General features: G+C 43.8%; 2 protein-coding genes across 2 annotated transcripts; one reads left to right on the top strand and one right to left on the bottom strand.

The window, feature by feature from the left end:
• The first annotated feature begins 438 nt into the window (after nt 1–438).
• Nucleotides 439–8,939, top strand: LOC123189196 (ubiquitin carboxyl-terminal hydrolase MINDY-3). Its single transcript, XM_044601544.1, has 7 exons — nt 439–1,219; nt 4,302–4,380; nt 6,177–6,331; nt 6,800–6,890; nt 6,999–7,184; nt 7,295–7,366; nt 7,778–8,939. The coding sequence occupies exons 1-7, from the start codon at nt 714–716 to the stop codon at nt 8,600–8,602; spliced, it is 1,914 nt and encodes a 637-aa protein (XP_044457479.1). The 5' UTR covers nt 439–713; the 3' UTR covers nt 8,603–8,939.
• A 2,915-nt stretch (nt 8,940–11,854) lies between these two features.
• Nucleotides 11,855–14,332, bottom strand: LOC123191727 (G-type lectin S-receptor-like serine/threonine-protein kinase At2g19130). The gene has a single exon (XM_044604355.1). The coding sequence runs from the start codon at nt 14,330–14,332 to the stop codon at nt 11,855–11,857; it is 2,478 nt and encodes an 825-aa protein (XP_044460290.1).
• Between the last annotated feature and the right edge of the window lie 2,886 nt (nt 14,333–17,218).

The raw sequence follows: 17,218 nt of genomic DNA, 5'->3' as shown, positions 1-17,218 counted from the left end.
TACATAGAATTCCGTGAGATTATCAAGAAAATTCTTCCATCGGAGGGCCGAAAGAGAGCTGCTACACAGCCGACGGGTTCTGAACGATCTTGAGAATGCAGCACATCTCGCCATCGATGCGTAAAGCGAAAATGAACAGGACCATTCAATTCTTCAATCGTCCGGAGTTCGGCCAGCAACTGTCGTGTGTACAGTAATTCCGGGGCCGAAAACGCATTCAACTTGAGCGTAGACCAATGATGAAGGCGGATCTCAGGCCGCACTGTCCAAACTCCAAAGCAGGGGAAGCCAAAGCTACCGTACCGTCCAACCAGTCACCAGGAGTCATCTGCCACTAGTCCATGACAACTGGGCCACGATGTACCTCGGGCCCACAAGTCATTGACTGTTCATCCAAACCACGCTCCCGAGCCGCGGGTGTGCAGCGCACCGAACAGCCACCGGGAGAACACTTCCGTTTCTGACACACCCCCACCACCCCCCGTCGCATCGCCGTCGCGACGGCGCTCCTACAAATTCACCGACCATGTCGGCCTCCTGACCCGCCGCTATCCCGGATCCCGATGCCCCAGGCCCGAATTCCAACAACCACCGCCCGCTCCACTTCGTCCCTAGCTCGAAGCCTACGACCGGGGGCGCAGGGCCAAACCCTGCCCTAGGGTTTGGGTTTCGAGCCGGATCGATCCGGCCAGGGTTCGGCGGAGCGGCTTTCAATGGGGGATCGGGACGAGGAGGAGGAGCTCCAGATGGCGCTCCGCATGAGCCTCCACGGCTCGCCGCCGGCGCAGCCCGAGCCCAAGCGCAGCAAGCCCCCATCGCCCGCCGGGGAGTCGCCTGAGGCGGAGGCACGCCGCAAGCAGCGCGAGCTCATGGCGGCCGCCGCCGAGAAGCGCCTCCGCTCCGTGGCCCCGCCTGCCGCCGTCGCCCCGCCCGTCGCCGTCGCCCCGCTTTCCGCCGTCGTGGTGCCGCCGCCGTCCCAGCCGACGGCCGTGGTGGCGGAGCAAACTTCCGCCCCGGAGGACGTGAAGGTGGAGTCGGAATCAACCGTGGTACCTATGGAGGATGTGAAGGAGGCGGAGGTGGAGTTGGAGGTTGATGTGGGAGAGGAGGAGAAAGGGGAGGAGTTGCATCCGGAGCTCGCCGAGAAGCTCTGGCTCATGGTGTTTGGGAGCGGGGTTTCAAAGGCAGTGCTGGCGCAGTGGAGCAATCAGGGTATCAGGTGAGCTTTTGTTTGGTACTTCAGTCTCATTAATATATGTACATGGGTGAAAAACATATGCATACTTTGATTTCTGGAGCACTTACCGATTCACCGAAATAGAAATCTGGCATTAACGTGTGATTCCTGAATAGGATATGGGATGTGTGATATAGGATGAGTGATATCCGGTTTTGTAACTCAACTATTCGGATAATATAATCTATGATATCCGGGACAAACTAACTTGCTCAGCCTATAGATCTTAGCCCACTGCTCATATCCCGCCTTTTTGAAGGCCTGACCCATTGCTTGTGTGGCTATCAACCTTGCTGATGCTGTACTTTACCTATTTTTCTTGGAAAGGCACCTTTGGTAGGTTAATTTCACATTGTCTTGCACGGTACATGTCATCCAGTGTCATTGTACAACAAGTGGAAACCATATATTTACGAGTTAATTTGCCTTGTTGAATTATTGATGCAGTTGCATTTTGGAAATGGTATGGTTGATTGATCTTTATATTGCCATATAAATGGTTTATGTTTTATACAGTTCTTATTTGATTAACTTTCGTGCCCGGCAATATTTGCATTTGTACTCATATCGGGCACGACACGTGTCCAACTCTGACTCCCACGGAAAAATGTGGTTTAGGGTACGAAATGAGCGATATCTGTCCATATCCGCTCTGGTTTCACCTCCCATATCTGTAAGATGATGGCCTTTCGTGACTTCGTTGCTTTCATTGTCTAAGTAGACACGTGTTGCTTTCATTGTCTAAGTTTCTGTTCTGATGGGCATGGTGATGGGCACCTAGAAATTAGCGTTAGACACGTGTTTATGAGATTAGGGTTTAGTGTCCCACTGTCCCTGAATACTGGAGGATTGGGTGTCAATCAATGGTTCAATGTTCCGTGAAGACAGACTGATGTGGACATACATTGTGTATTTTAGTTGTTTCTGCGAGCGTATGATAGTCATGATTCAAAGTGATCGTACATGGTTATGTGTATCTTTGAGGATCGAATCATGGTAGGAGACTAAGAGAACAAGAGGTTGTCCTTGAGGTTACTCAGGTTGGCATCTGGGCATGCTTAACTGTACTCATTTATACTACCTCCATCCGGGTTTAAAGGGCCGGCCGACCGATTCTCCAGGACCAAGGCAGCACAGCGGTACACAAAGCAACGCGCCATAATTTGCTCCAATTATTAATGCGTTATCGTTAGCCTTCCTCCAAATTCGCCAATCAGCAAGTCTTGCGCGCAGCCGCACGGCCAGCCAACCAGCGCGCTCACATTCCTGCTCTTTCACCCGTTCCCACGTATCCCAGAACTAATGCTTGTTAATCCACGTGAATTAGCACAGCGCAATAAACACCCGGCCTAAAAATCCGGACTGTGCGCCGTGCTCCTCTGGCACTTTAAACCCGGACGGAGGTAGTAGTATACATATGAAACATTGGCATAGAATATATGGAGAACACAAATTTGGTAGTTAATAAATACTCCATGCATGGCAAAATGTAAGTTCCATAATTTTTTCTTTTCTCGTGGCAGAATAGATGTGCATGGAGATGTGTTCTCTGACTTACATTTACGTTTTGTTTCTTGTCGGTATTGTTAAGTTAAACATTGGTAGTACCTCTCCATTTTCCAACCCAATTATGAGAAACGTTCTATATATCATGGCAGTTTCAATCGCAGAAACCAGAAATTAAAGATGACACTGGTTGTGCTCTATAATTTAATATTCATGCCATACATGATACATGAGCTTCCAGTACAGTGATCTGGTGGAAGCATATTCAAGTTGGACGCGAGAAATATTGGGTTAGAGCCGGCACCGCAGCGCTGGCTGCTTGCTGGCCAGAGGGTTGGGATGTTTCACTGATTCCCTGAGGACCTTGTTTTTCTGCCTTTTTTCCTTGCCTCTGCCCGCCTGGTTGTGTGATTAGCTTTATTCCACCATTTAAATACAACGAGATGTCGCGTTTTCTCGAAAAATGGTTCACTTTCCTGTGCTCTTCCTGCTTCCTGCCAGGGTCTGGAATCCAGTTTTTACCGGTTACCAGCGGGGTTTGGTCAAATTCTGATGATTTTGGATTTCAGAATTTGAAATAAACAAAACAAAAGGTCTCATCAACCTCAATTTTTAAGTAGTTATTGTTAATTCATGCTTCTTCGTATATATTATAGCTTCTTGCCGTATCCATTCTGGATGTGATCATATCAGCTACAAAATACTGCATACTTTTAATAAAGGAATTTAAATTCAAAATAAACCATCCGATTTATATTACCTTGGCACTGTCCCATTCCTGGCAGTAACTGGCCGGTACTGCCAGGAAATGGAACCCACCCTGGATAAGAACTTGTGTCAGGTTGGCATTACAAAAGATGGGCGTTTGTCATGGGTAGCTAATACCATGTCTGATGTCATCAAAGGTAACTTTGTTAGGGGTATTTGTGAAAATAAGTGCTGCTGGAGTTGCAAATATCTTCATAATTATGCGTTGGTAGTTGAGAAAAATAGTTTTGTAGTGATCAAAGGGCCTACGTGCAACAATTATAAGCCACTGCTATTTTTTTTGCCTGGGAACAGTATGGGAGAACCGTACAGCACAGAGCATCAAGCATTTCAGGTGAAACGCTGTCCTTCATGAGCTACAGTTCTGAAATGGACTTTTTTTTCTTCTAAGCTTTCTACGATTGACTTGATCAATTTTATTTTGTTTCTCTGAATCCAACTTGGATCCCATGTCTTCACTCTCCTCACATCAAAGGGGCATTTTAGTTTGAATAAGTTTTTGTGCAACTGACTTAACACGAAGTTTTAAGTATGCGTTTGGTATGTTGGTGCTCCGAGTCTGAGTTAAAAGTGTGATTATTTTGAATTATGACTCTGATTGCTGGCAAGTTCTAGCCATGAAGTAGGAAAATTTCCAGATTTGACAGTTAACAGGAATTTGCATGCCTGTGCCATTAGAAATTAACGCACACAGTTTCTTGGAAATATCGTAGCATTGATCCTACCGTACCTTTCATTGCAGTCACACAATTGAATGCTATTTTTCTAATTATTGTTAAAATGTATGCAGGTTCAGCTCTGACCCAGAAACAGCTATGGGACTGGTACAACATGAAGGTGGCCCTTGTGGTGTCTTAGCTACAGTGCAGGTACATCATTGTTGCTTTAGCTAATTGTGTTTGATTGAGTGTTATTGTGGGCATTTTTGGTGTCTAGAATTGCCCTACATGTTTCCTTGCCTTAACTGGGTGTCACTTCAGTTGGACTGCCTAAACTTGGTCAATACTATGAACCGCCAACTCAACACAGAGCTAAACTGAGGAGGGGTCAACACTGATTGGTGTATGATTAAGTAGTCATTTCAATTCACAGTTAGCCAAAAAAAGTTCCACATAGTGCTACTTAACCAAGGGAGTATACAATCGCAGGAGGGGCCAAGGCCCAGGTTGGTCTCAACCAAGCTCTGCCCCCACGCCTAAGCATCCTGTGTAGTGACCCTGATGAATTGAACAGACATGTAAGAGATAGGTTGGAGCATTCTGCCGTTACTTAAATTTCTTTCCTACTTACAAAGATTTGAGTTGGTGTTTAGTTCACTCACTCTCCATTCTACTCACACCTGGGACTAACAATCTTGCAAAAGTCACAAGTATAAATGCACTCCATACTCGCACGTGGGAGCATCGCCCTGGGAAATGGCACAAATAAATAGTTGCACACTTACTCGTATAAGTAAACAAGTATGCTCTTACTCATGTGGGACCAGTGTTCTTGTAAAAGGCACAGATTAACACACAGGATGAACCTCAAACTCCTGATGAATAGAACAGACGAGTAAGAGATAGGTTGTAGCATTCTGCCGTTACTTAAATTTCTTTCTTACTTGCAAAGATTTGAGTTGGTGGTTGAGTTCACTCCTCACTCTCCATTCTACTCACACCTGGGACTAACAATCTTGCAAAAGTCACAAGTAATAAATGCACCCCATACTCGCAAGTGGGAGAGTCGCCCTGGGAAAAGGCACAAATAAATAACTGCACACTTACTTGTATAATTAAGCAAGTATGCTTTTACTCACGTGGGACCAGCGTTTTTGTAAAAGGCACAAATTAACACATACAGGACGAACCTCAAACTCAAAACGTTGCTATGGGTTTTACCTTCCAGCACTCTAACCAACCAACTCTTCACATGCTATACAGTAGCATATAGAGCAAACGATTTGACTTATTCAAACGGGATGAAAGATGCCATTGCGCTACCATCTTTCTTCCTCAATCACCTCCCATGTGTCGCCTCTCTTCCCTATGCGTATCTTTTCCCAATCTTGCAACCCTCCCATGGTTGTTTCAGTTGCTTCAGGGCATCACTGCCTGCAACTCTTCCCTGCCATTTCGCTCTCTTTTTTCTAGCTGGATCTCGTGCAGCGATCAAATCACACGTACGCCTTCCCATTAATCTTCCATGTCGGGTGGCTAACTCAGATTTTTTGGTTTTGTAATAATGCAGAGGCACTGAGCTAGTTATGCCAAAAAACATTTAAAGCTGAGTAGCTCTACCGGTCGACCTTTTTTCTTCTTCTAGAGTTCACCTTGGTCCAATTTAAAATCCCATTTCCTGATTTTTTTTACACTAATTTATCCTGATGAACAAACCCTATCGTTGGTGGTCACAAATCTGTGCTTTTCTTAGTAAGGTCTGGTAGGACCGCTGGGGCATTCTGCTGTCACATTAAATCAGTAGAGAAGTTTGGTCACAGCTGAGCAGCTTATCTGACTTATACCTTTTGCTTGTATATAAGCCATATGATTTTTTTTTCTAATTTGTCACAGTAATGTGTTTATATACAAGATCTAACTATTTATTTTGCTATCTGTGCAATTGTTTCTGCTCTCAGCAAGCTCAACATTTCTGATGGCTACTTTCTTATGTTCTCTTTTTGCAGGCATATGTCCTTAAATATCTTCTGTTTTTCTCTGATAATTTGGGTAACCCAGAGGTCAGTGACCCGTCATTTGCTCTGGGACAAAGACGATTTTATCAGAGTTCTTTTGCTGCAAGGGATGATTTTTCTTCTCTTACCGAGGATGGAAAGACGAGGTGGTTTCTTTTGCTCCTTGAAAACCACACTGATGCCAGTGTTGTCTTTTAGCTAATTATCTATTCTGTAATTCTTCTGAACCACCGTTCTTGATTATGAAAATAAAAACATAGCAGACTGACGTGGGAGATTAACAATTTTTTAATTTAAGCCCATGACCTTTCTTAGTTAGTTCTCTATTCATGTGTTTGTGACAGATCCCTTGATTTACCAAACTAAAAGCCATATTTCAGTGAACTATTAAAAATCCATGCCATTTTATTACTTTATTGAAACAACAGAAATGCTCTAAACGTTTATTCCGTGGAGAACCTAAATGCTTCCATACCTATTATTTCCCCACGTCGTTAATATTTTAGAATTGATGATATTCTAAATGTACTATGAAACATTATATAGTTTGCAGAATTGTACTTATTATTCTTGATACTCAAACGGCTGTTTATTAATTGATTTTTTTTTACTAGAGCATTGGTTCATGCTATGGTGGAAATTCTATTTTTATGTGGAACTGGGAAAAGAGCTGTTGTTGCATTCATTGGAGGTGTCACTCGTGAGGTAAGTGGACTTGATAACAACCAGGTGCTTATAAGCTTTGAGATGCTTCAAAGTTGATTATACTTCCATATACAGCTTGCTGACAATCTCTTTTGGAACGTACAACAGAAAGTTGATGCTGCTTTGGAAGGCCTTTCTCTTGAATCGGCAATTGATTTCCAGAAAGTTCTTAGAATAAGTACGTTTACCTCAAGGAAGGATGCATTCAACATGCTTCTGGCAAACATTCCTCTGTTTCAAAGTCGACTGGGTGCCATGTTATTTCTTATCTCTTCTTTACTTTCGCGGGGACTGGTATGTCTATGTCTATGTTTTGTTGTGTGCATCATGTTTTTTTTTGCTTGCACAATTAAATAAATTGCAAATTCAGTGGTGTATTTGAACTTCAATCAATTTTGAACCAGGATTGTATCCAAGCAGATAGGGATGATCCAAGCCAACCATTGGTCACGGCTCCATTTGGGCATGCTTCTCAGGTACAGATAGCATTATCAACTCCAGTATTTTAGCACGAGTTGCTTACTGTAACACCCTGCCATTTAGTACCACACTGTCAGTTTAACTCGAGTTACACTTGCATATAAGTCTTGTTTGTGCAAGCGGTGTCTCTTCAGGTTTAACCCTTTTATGTGAAGTGAGGACAAACGTATAAACGTATAAGTAGGGTGTTTACGGATGCATGCCCACTCCATGATGAACAGGGCTGTTGGCTTCTTTGGGTCGCAGTGTATCGCACCTGACATAGCAATTCAGTGCTTACTGTAGGAATACAGTGCTGGAGTCACTTGAAAGCTATAAATATTGAACAACTTTTTATGTACTAGTACTGCCCATTATTATCAGTAATATCTATACATTACATTACAACCTAGTGTGGTCTTTTTCAGGAAATTGTAAATTTATTGCTTTGTGGAGAGGCTGTCCCAAATGTATTTGATGGCAAGATGGACCTTGGTGGCGGCATGTCCCTGAAAGGCATTCCAAATGATGTTGAAGTTGGGTTCCTTACCCTTCTGGAATCGCTAAATTTGTGCAAGGTTGGTCAGTACCTAAAGTGCCCGAAATGGCCTATATGGGTGGTGGGAAGTGAAAGTCACTACACTGTCCTTTTTGCCCTAAATCCCAACGTCCAAGAGGAGAATGAGCTGGAAGAGCGGGAATCCAAAATTAGGAGGGCATTTGATGCGCAAGACCAAAGTGGAGGTGGAGGCTTTATTGCGGTGGAGGGATTCCAGCAAGTTCTGAGGGACACCGACATAACATTTCCTTCTGACAAGCTCGACGATCTCTGTAATGCGGGCGTTATAGTATGGAGTGAGTTCTGGCAGGCACTGCTTCAGTTGGATAAAAGGGCTGGAGGCATGAAAGATCCAACTGGCCTTATGGGCAAGAAGCAATTCACTATCTACCACTTCAATGGAATTGCCAAGTCAGTGCTTAATGGGAGTGGAAACACAGGAGGAGGCTCAACTCCAATACAAAGACCTAGGATATGCAAGTTAAATGTCAGCGTCCCACCTAGGTGGACGCAGGATGAATACCTAGCTGATGTTGTAAGCTCATCGGCCAGCGGCAGCAAGAATGACAGTGTTCTTTCTCTTGCTCCACCAGTTCAGACTGCTTGTCAGCATGCGCCATTAGTGGACTGCATTAGAACTCGATGGCCACGGGCAGCTTGCAGTTGGTCTGGAGATGTGCCGAGTATCGTCTGATGCTTGAGTTCCAGTCGTATCGTTTGTTGGGCTGATTTCGAGCAGACTGCTTGGACTCCCATAGTGTTGGCCATGCCATGCAAAGTTTTGGAAGGGGCTGCTGGTGTTGTAATTGTTTAGCCTGATGAATATATGTTTTCCCCCCTTGACATGAATCCTTTTTATCGCGTCATCTTATCAGGGACATGAGTTTTCTTTTTTTCTTTTAATTGACATTAGATGTATACACCTTTTATGGATATGCTGTTAAGTCTCGAGGCACATTCTTTCCTGTACACAGATGATTTTGTTGTAGTTTATTTTATATCTGACACAGCTGATCGACTTGTTTGTTTTACATCTGACGGAGTTGTAAAAGTTCTATGATAGTGCTTACTTGTCCACCTTTTGATTTCTTATTTTCTTGCCTATAACCTTTCTTTCGTTGACCGAAAAAATGTTTCCCTTGCTTTTTTTTTAACACAGACGCACATACACTCACTCGCTTATTTCAGTTGAACGTGTCCGTGTAGTTGATTTATGTATATAGTACTTGCGTCCGCTCTTTTGACGTGTTTGGTTCACACAACGGTAACGACTACGAGGCTGTTATGAGATTATTACGGTGGTACATTGGCGTAATGGATCAATCTGCAGTTTTGTTTGGGTCCAGTCAGCAACGACAAGCTCAGAAAACTGCTAGAGGAGCATGCCATGGCCAGCTAAAACAGCCTTCAGCCCCTCAAGATTCGAGTGTTCTTGCTCCAAGGGCTATGTCGTCATCCACCTCTTCGTCCTCCATGGTGAGCTTGGTGGCGAGGTGTGTCATATGCAGGATAGATGAACGGGCGTGAGAATTTGTTCGGGAAGAGGAAACGAACGAGGTGGGATTTGGGAACGTGGTTGCCTATAAAAAGAAAAGAGGTTAGAATCAATTTCGTACGATATCATGGAATAAAAGCCAAATCATAAGGGTAGAAGTGAAAACAAAATGTACAACTCATTGGATGGTTATAGGAGGACAGTGGTACACCTAATCTATCGAGGATCAAACCCTAGATTTGACGTTTTTGTGTCTCATGTTATAGCGAGGCGCCAATCTCTACATCGATCATGTGTGAAGTTTTGAATTGATGCACATGACTTTGCACCAAAAAAAAACACTCAGCGACCGCTCACTTTGATGTTTGTTTAGTGAGAGAAGAGTCGATCACGAGATGCTTTTGGCGATTGCATTGTGTTACAAAAATAGAAATTCAATCCATTTCGCACAAAATAGATAAATTATAATCAATCACACGGCGTAACCCTAAAAAAAATTAAATCACACATCGGCGCACGTAGGGCGTCGTTCCAACCGTCCGATTTAATGTTGGTCTGACAGATGAAGTTTCTCCGAGAAAAATAGAAGCAGCACAAGCGGTCTTTAAGGCTGGTCGTAATGATAGTATCATAGCTAGTATCATCGATTGCATAAGACCCGCGGTAGCAGCATGCCAACTAGGCAATTTTGATGAGGTGTCATATTATTAAATGAAGAAAGAGGTAATGGAGTATCATATCATGATACCGTATCATAATAAATGCTATGCTGCTTTGTGTCATGCATGACAATAAAAAAAATACTACATAATACATACTAATATATGATACTCCCTATTACAACCAGCCTAACCTGCGGCTGCGGGCCCCTCTCTCCTCTCGCTACGCCGGCGATGAGCTGCTCGTCGGAACTCCCCTCCCCCTCGCCCAGACTCCGACCAACTCTCCACTCCCTCCCCTGAACCTCCTCCCCCCCACCTCCAAGCAGTCAGGCCTCCCGTCTCCACCCACCAATCATCGCCGCGCCATCTTGTCCAGCAACGCCTCTTCCGCCGTCGTGGCGCCACCCTGAAACCCCAAAGCCTCGGTGTCGTGATACCAAGGCCACGTTATCAGGGGCACACCACCACTACCCCGCCCCGAAATACCTGGGTACCAGTGTCGCCACCATTGCGGCGGCGTCCCGAAACCCCTCGGTCTAAGGTAGTACAATTTCTGCCGCTCAGGGGTCACGGTCGTGGTGATGGGATTGAACGCCCGGAAGGAGTGCGCTGACAGGAGCAGGAAGACCGGCGAGATCACCTACCGCAACTTCTCCTGTTTCCCGCGAGGCCTTCAGGCCAGTGTGAAGCCGGGAAGCCACACCACGGCTGATGGCGCCAATGCCGGACCCGGCGACGGGCCGCAGTGCCCACCTCCATCGCCGGGCTCAACAAATCTGGCCCCAAGCTTGAGGTATACGCCTTCTAGCTGCGGCACAACTATCCATTCTTCGCCGCATCCTGCCTGCATGCCTACTTTTTTCCACCTGACATTTGGTTGAATCGGGGATGAGCCCGGACCGCTGAATTAATTCTACCGAGGGACTCAGAGGCAGTAGTATACAAATCCACCTTCGGAATGAGGTTATGAGCAAGTGCCAATTATCTGTGAACACTTCGCCTGAAAATGGAGTTGCTGGTTTTCTGATAAGTTTATGACAATCTTCATCTTTTGCTACTAAGAATTCCATAACCATGTTGATTCAACACGCCTCAACCACTGATTGTAGTTAAGACTAGTAATTTGCTACCAGAAGTTGTGGGCTAGCCTATTTAACTGCTACTAGTGTTCTGTCCTAGTCCAATCTGTCTTCTGTCAGTTTTCCTTTCGAGTATTTCATACCTTCTGCAGTCTTTACAGGGTTAACGCTCACTAATTAATTCTCTTTCTTCATCAAAATGGCAAAACTCCTGCCACTAATGGAAGAAAAAAAAGGTATCTGGATACAAAGCGGACAACGATCACTAGTCAAATCGTACTATATCCGTGCTTGCATCCATTTTGTAGAAGATCACGTAGACAACCAACCAATAATTTATGTCAAAAATACTTTGATGAGAATCCAAATGATTGCTATGTATATTATACAACAATATATCCTGAAAAACCTTATCTCAGTTCATTTAGTTTCAGAAATGCTAACTTGCCACTGGTATTTCAGGGTTTAGACAATCACTGAAGGGAAGCTCTGCTCCATCATTGCAGCAACCTGTCTTCATGAAGCTCCGAGGTATGTTGCAGTTTGCCTGCCTCTTGTGAAGCTTGGTCCAGGTGCCCATCAACTACTTGAACATATACAAGATATTGCGGTCAGAAATGCTAGCAATGAATGGTGATGTTCCATAGGATTTATCGGTAATATAAAAAATGTACTTGTGACAAAACCTGAAATGCTTAACATGTCTCTGTTTATTTTCTTGGATTCCAGGCTTCCAGCATGACAAATAATTGTTCTTGAATTAAGATGTTTGCGTAAATAAAGTCGTGCTTACATGTTGAATGTTGATTCCCTGCAATAGCTTGAAGTAGTCTTGGCATTGGGGGTATGTTGACTTCAAGAAGGCCTTCAAGACTTTGAACAACGTCACCCATTGTGGGTCGATCAAACTCGTCATCTTGAATACACCAGCATGCAATCTTCAAAGCTCTTTCCACCTGTTCCAAATGGGCATCGCCATGTAGATTGATGTCCACCAGACTCCCCACACCCCCCTCCAGTAGTTTGTTTGCAACTTGCACAGGGAAATAGACATAATCATCACCGGTTGTATACTGTCTACCTGAGTTCCTCTTCCCTGATACAATTTCCAACAAAACCATGCCATAGCTGTAGACATCAACTTTTGCTGTAATAACAGTTCCGCTAATCCATTCAGGTGCTAGATATCCAATTGTTCCTCTCATTGTAGTGAGAACTCGACTAAAATCCCTTCCGAGAAACTTTGCCATCCCGAAATCTGCTATTTTCGGAACAAATGACGCATCTAGAAGTATGTTCTCTGGCTTAATGTCGCAATGTATGATGCAATCCTGGCAACTATCATGCAAGTAGACCAGTCCTCTAGCAACTCCAAGAGCTATTTGATGCCTAATGCTCCATTTCAAAATTGTACCATTATTGTGAAATAAATGAGCATCAAGAGAACGATTTTGCATGTGTTCGTAGACAAGCAACCTACCGTCACCCTCAGTACAAAAGCCAATTAGATTAACTAGATTGATATGCTGAATGAAGCCAATTGATCTCACTTCAGCTCTGAATTGCTTCTCTCCTTGGCAAGCACCATCAAGCCTTTTAACTGCTATGGCAGTGGAGTCATCTAGAAACCCCTTGAATACAGAACCAAAACCACCTGCCCCTAGCTTCTCGGAGAAGTTTTTTGTTGCACGTTGCAAATCAACATATCTAAACGCAATAATGCCCCCACCACCTTGAAGGTTTTCCATTCTATGAGCAGACAACCTCTTGTTCCTCTTAATCATCAGTAGCAAGAAGAGTGACAATAAACCGCAGAAAGCAACACTTGCACCAATTGCTGTGCCGATGATTATCCGTCTTCTGTTGCTTTCCAACCTTTGTACCTCTCTGTTGGCTAGGCGCATGTAAAGAGTGGCTTTGTTAGTATTTGTAGTATCATCACATTGTTGCTGCTTCACATTAATAATTTCACCATTCCAAATAAAACATCCATTGACACCATAGGAATATGCAGTGCAAGTGCAGCTGCCCATGCAAACTTCGGTACATTTATCTTCACTTGTAGCATCTTCTGTGCTGTGTCCGTTATTGGGCAATCCAACACATGTGATAGGGTAGAACCTGTCTTCCTCACTTATGCTTTTGTTGATACCGCAATCTAATGGAGTATTTCTCACACAGCCGCCTGTTCGATCATCTAGCTCCCAGTCACTAGGTGATCTTATGGAGAATCCTTTCATACAGTTGCAGAATGGAATTGTATTATCATTACAAATTGTGAATGGTCCACAAACAGCAAATACATCACATTGAACTCTGGGTTGGGCATAGGTCATCACCCAGTCTTGTGAGCTCTCAAGCCAAAGGAAAGATTTTGTTTGACCTGAGACATCCAACAGATGATGGAAAATGATTGTCTCGTCTAGTAAGTTATACGTGAAGTACTTCTCTTGGTCATTGTCGACAAATGTAAAATTTACAACAAAAGGGCCTGCCATCTCTGGTATTGACGGAAAGTATTGGCCGTTCCATACCCCACTCGACCAATATGGTATGGACGAGTTCAGCTGTGTAAAGATGTACTGATTGGCACCACTTGGGTCTAATTCTTCACCATATCTGCCAGGGGCTAGGTCAATCAAGTTCTTCCTAGAAACCAGACGGCGATTCAGACCCGTGACCTTGTTCCAACCTAGTTTTATACCAGGAAGGAAGGTATTTGTGGGGTAATCAAAGCTCTGCCACAACACATTTGATGAGTTCGAGGAGTTCTGTAGGATGAGGTTTCCGCTGTTCAATAGCGTAGCAATGGTATTGTTGCTTGTGGTATTCGTGTGGGTAGACCAGATGATGGACATAGTGACTTGGTTTAAGATGACGAGGTTGCCATCACTGGATATTATCAGCTCCGACGTGGTGGTGTCTGTAACTGGGTTATGATCGTTTGCTACCCATACCGGAGTTAGCTTGGGGACGTTGTTGTACCATATGCCTAGGTACCAGTTCAGGGTGTTGTGGGAGGACTTACTGCCTGTCTGGAAGAAGCCGAGAGCAAACTTGCCGTTATTAGAGATGATCCTGTCGTTGCCGACAAGTGCTTGCCTAGATGTAATGGCGTCCATGGCAGCAGAACATCCAGGGAAGTGTAGGGACAAGAAAAACCCGAAATAGATGAGGAAGAGATGCATGCTGAATGGCCTGTAGAGCTAGCCAAACATCAAGAAGTTTGGTTAGAATTGGATACTTAAAACACTGGGCAACACCAAACGTCATGGTAAAGTCAAGCCCTCCCCTCTATGACCGTGATAGATATCCCTAATTTACTAATCAAGTGGCATGCCATCTTTGCTAAATCCAACACTTGCAGAAAAAGGAATATGTGGAAAGTGGTAGTTGACCACATGTTGCACACTAGATTAAAAAAACAATGCCTGATTGTGACAAGATGGCTAACCAGTGCACTTTTTTCTGTTTCGTTGGCCTCATCCAACATTGTGTTCTCATCCTCTCAAATTCTTGCATTTGTGATTTGCTATGGGAACCAGGGAGGAAGGGACTGACCCTCACCTCTCATGTTTGCTACTATAAAAGCGTAAAGATGAACAAAGAATATAGAACAATGACTTAGAGGCACCACTGCATGTTTAAATGCACCACATGCATGTTTAAATGGCTCAATCAGCTCCAGAAACAATGGAGGTAACTAATGAATAATACGACAGCTAGGTCTTGGATGACCTCAGTAGAAATACCAAGTTATGGTGTCAAGTTATGGTGTAACCACGGGTGACACCATTGAATTGTGCTGACCTGTTCACCATAGGCCACTTTCATGTTTAGCTGGGTCATGTCCGTGTGGCTTCCTTGTGACACCTGGAGCTTCCCTTGGGTCGACTGTTTCTCTGCATCGAAGATTTATGACATCTCCCTCCAACACGTTTGAGCTCCGATTTACTCTTCCTAGATATGGAAGTCGAACTGCTCATCCAAGCTCAAGGCGTTTGCTTGGCTCCTTTTGAATGATAGGCTCAATCCTAAGGACTTGCTCGAACGATGACACATCCAGATCAATGGAAGTTCTAGTTGCATTTTATGTAACGCGGGAGATGTTGAATCCTGCTACTACCTGTTCTGGAAATGCGGCTTCAGCACAGATTGCTGTGCGACTATTGATTCACCCCTCAACTCTTACCAGTGGAAGGCATGATTATCCAGGCTAGACAGAACTTCAGCTAGTCCTTCAATGTTGTTGCGTGGAACATATAGAAACAGAGGAATGCTAAGATCTTTGATAATATCAATCCAAGTTTAGCCTCCTAGTCTTTCCTTTTCAAGAGAGACATCTTCCTTCTTTCTTACTGAGTGAACGCTGAACTTGAGGCTCCTCTTAGGCCATGCCTTGTTCATCTTGCTACGCCTCTTCCCCTTCCTCTTGTATATTCCTCTCCCCACTCTCTGTATATACTAGATGACACCCCGCGTGTTTCTGCGGGAGTTGGTTGCAATATATTTCGATGATATTTGGTTGTATAGAACAGGAAATTGGGATTAATAATATGAGAACTGAAACTGAATATATATATGATTTTATTGTATTTGATTATTGTGTAGTTGTGAAACATTTATTGAATACAAGTAGAATAATAAAATAGAAATGGCTGATCCTTTTCCCATGCATGGTTGTATGTTGAGGTGTGCTTTTTCCCATGCATGGTTACACATCAAGGTGGCATGTTTGCATATGTTGACAGAAATAGGTTAGTGGGGATCACCTATTTACTCCCTCCGTTCCAAATTAATTGAAATTCTAGGTCTGTCCTAAGCCAAACTTGTTTAAGTTTGACCAAGTCAGAAAAATGTGCTAACATCTACAACACCAAATTAGATTTATAAAGTATATTTTGTACTATGTATATTTGATACTTTAAATCTTAGCATATTTTTCTTTAGACTTGGGACAAATCTAGAACTTCAATTAATTCGGAATGGAGGGAGTTGTTATATAGGATTTCCCTATTGTAAATATATCTGATCTTTAATTAACTATTACTTTTGGCTCTTTCCTACAGTTTTATTTCAAAAAGTATTGCATTGTTCACGATAGACACATGCTGTGATTAGCTGCAGTATCTTGAGGTCGACTAGCTAGTACCACAACCTGTATTAATTGTTCAGCATAGCCAGTATATTGAAATGTGTATATCCTTAGGCCAGCAGTTAGGCAGGCTGCTGTGGTTTTCTTTGTCAGGTAGCACGTCTACTCCATATAGAAACCCTGTTTGCAGCATACCTTGTTAAGTTTCATACATTATATTACTTTATATATAAACCATTGTGAATGGAAGTTTTGATTGATGTGAGCTGGGATAAGATTGGGAAACGGCTTAGGAAAACTGACGAGGTAGCAAGCTATTTTTGTACAACTAATGGGTGCAGAGAAACTTATATGCATGCTTGGTCATATACATGCCATGTTAGTTTCAGGCAAAGCAATTAACATCTTAACCAACAAGTAGAGGTCTCTCAGTGCAAAGAGATCATACATTTTACAAACGGTAAGTTCATTCACAAGATAAGGTCCCCTTCCTTTGTACTTCATCATAGATTTTACATTTTGCTAACTTGTGCGCGACATTCTTCTCCACTTCTAAGCTGCTTCGTGTTTTGGACGTTTTCTGGCAACCTGATGTCCGCCATGCTATGTTTTTAAGGCGACGCTTTGCTTTAAGGCGCTGGGGGGGCGCCTCGACGCCTAGGCGACGCCTAGGCGCCTAAAGCGGACGCCTAGGCGCCTAAAGCGGACATATTTGCAAAGCGCTGGGGGGGCGCCTCGACGCCTAGGCATGGCATGAAACCTACCACTGAGATCTACTCCGTTTTGTTGCTACCATAACTTAGTGGAAGCCTAACTGGGACCAATAAACAGGTTCTGGTCAGTTACCCTATGCCTGGCCCTGGCAGTGGAAGTCATGAGTGAGTGAGAATGGACTCTCACTGCACCACTTTACAAGTGCGACTGCACATATCTATGGGCGTTGCCAGAGGATATGCAACCTTGCACTGGTAACTACTTC

This window comes from Triticum aestivum, chromosome 2A (assembly GCF_018294505.1).
Source record: "Triticum aestivum cultivar Chinese Spring chromosome 2A, IWGSC CS RefSeq v2.1, whole genome shotgun sequence".
NCBI classification, from domain to species: domain Eukaryota; kingdom Viridiplantae; phylum Streptophyta; class Magnoliopsida; order Poales; family Poaceae; genus Triticum; species Triticum aestivum.
The sequence above is the reverse complement of the archived record's forward strand: the minus strand, read 5'-3'. Positions and strand labels throughout refer to the sequence as shown.

Coding starts and splice junctions, on each gene's coding strand:
- LOC123189196 (XM_044601544.1), top strand. CDS start 714: ATGGGGGATCGGGACGAGGAGGAGGAGCTCCAGATGGCGCTCCGCATG. Junction 4,381..6,176: donor GTGTCTTAGCTACAGTGCAG/GTACATCATTGT, acceptor CTCTTTTTGCAG/GCATATGTCCTTAAATATCT. Junction 6,891..6,998: donor TTGGAGGTGTCACTCGTGAG/GTAAGTGGACTT, acceptor AACGTACAACAG/AAAGTTGATGCTGCTTTGGA.
- LOC123191727 (XM_044604355.1), bottom strand. CDS start 14,332: ATGCATCTCTTCCTCATCTATTTCGGGTTTTTCTTGTCCCTACACTTC.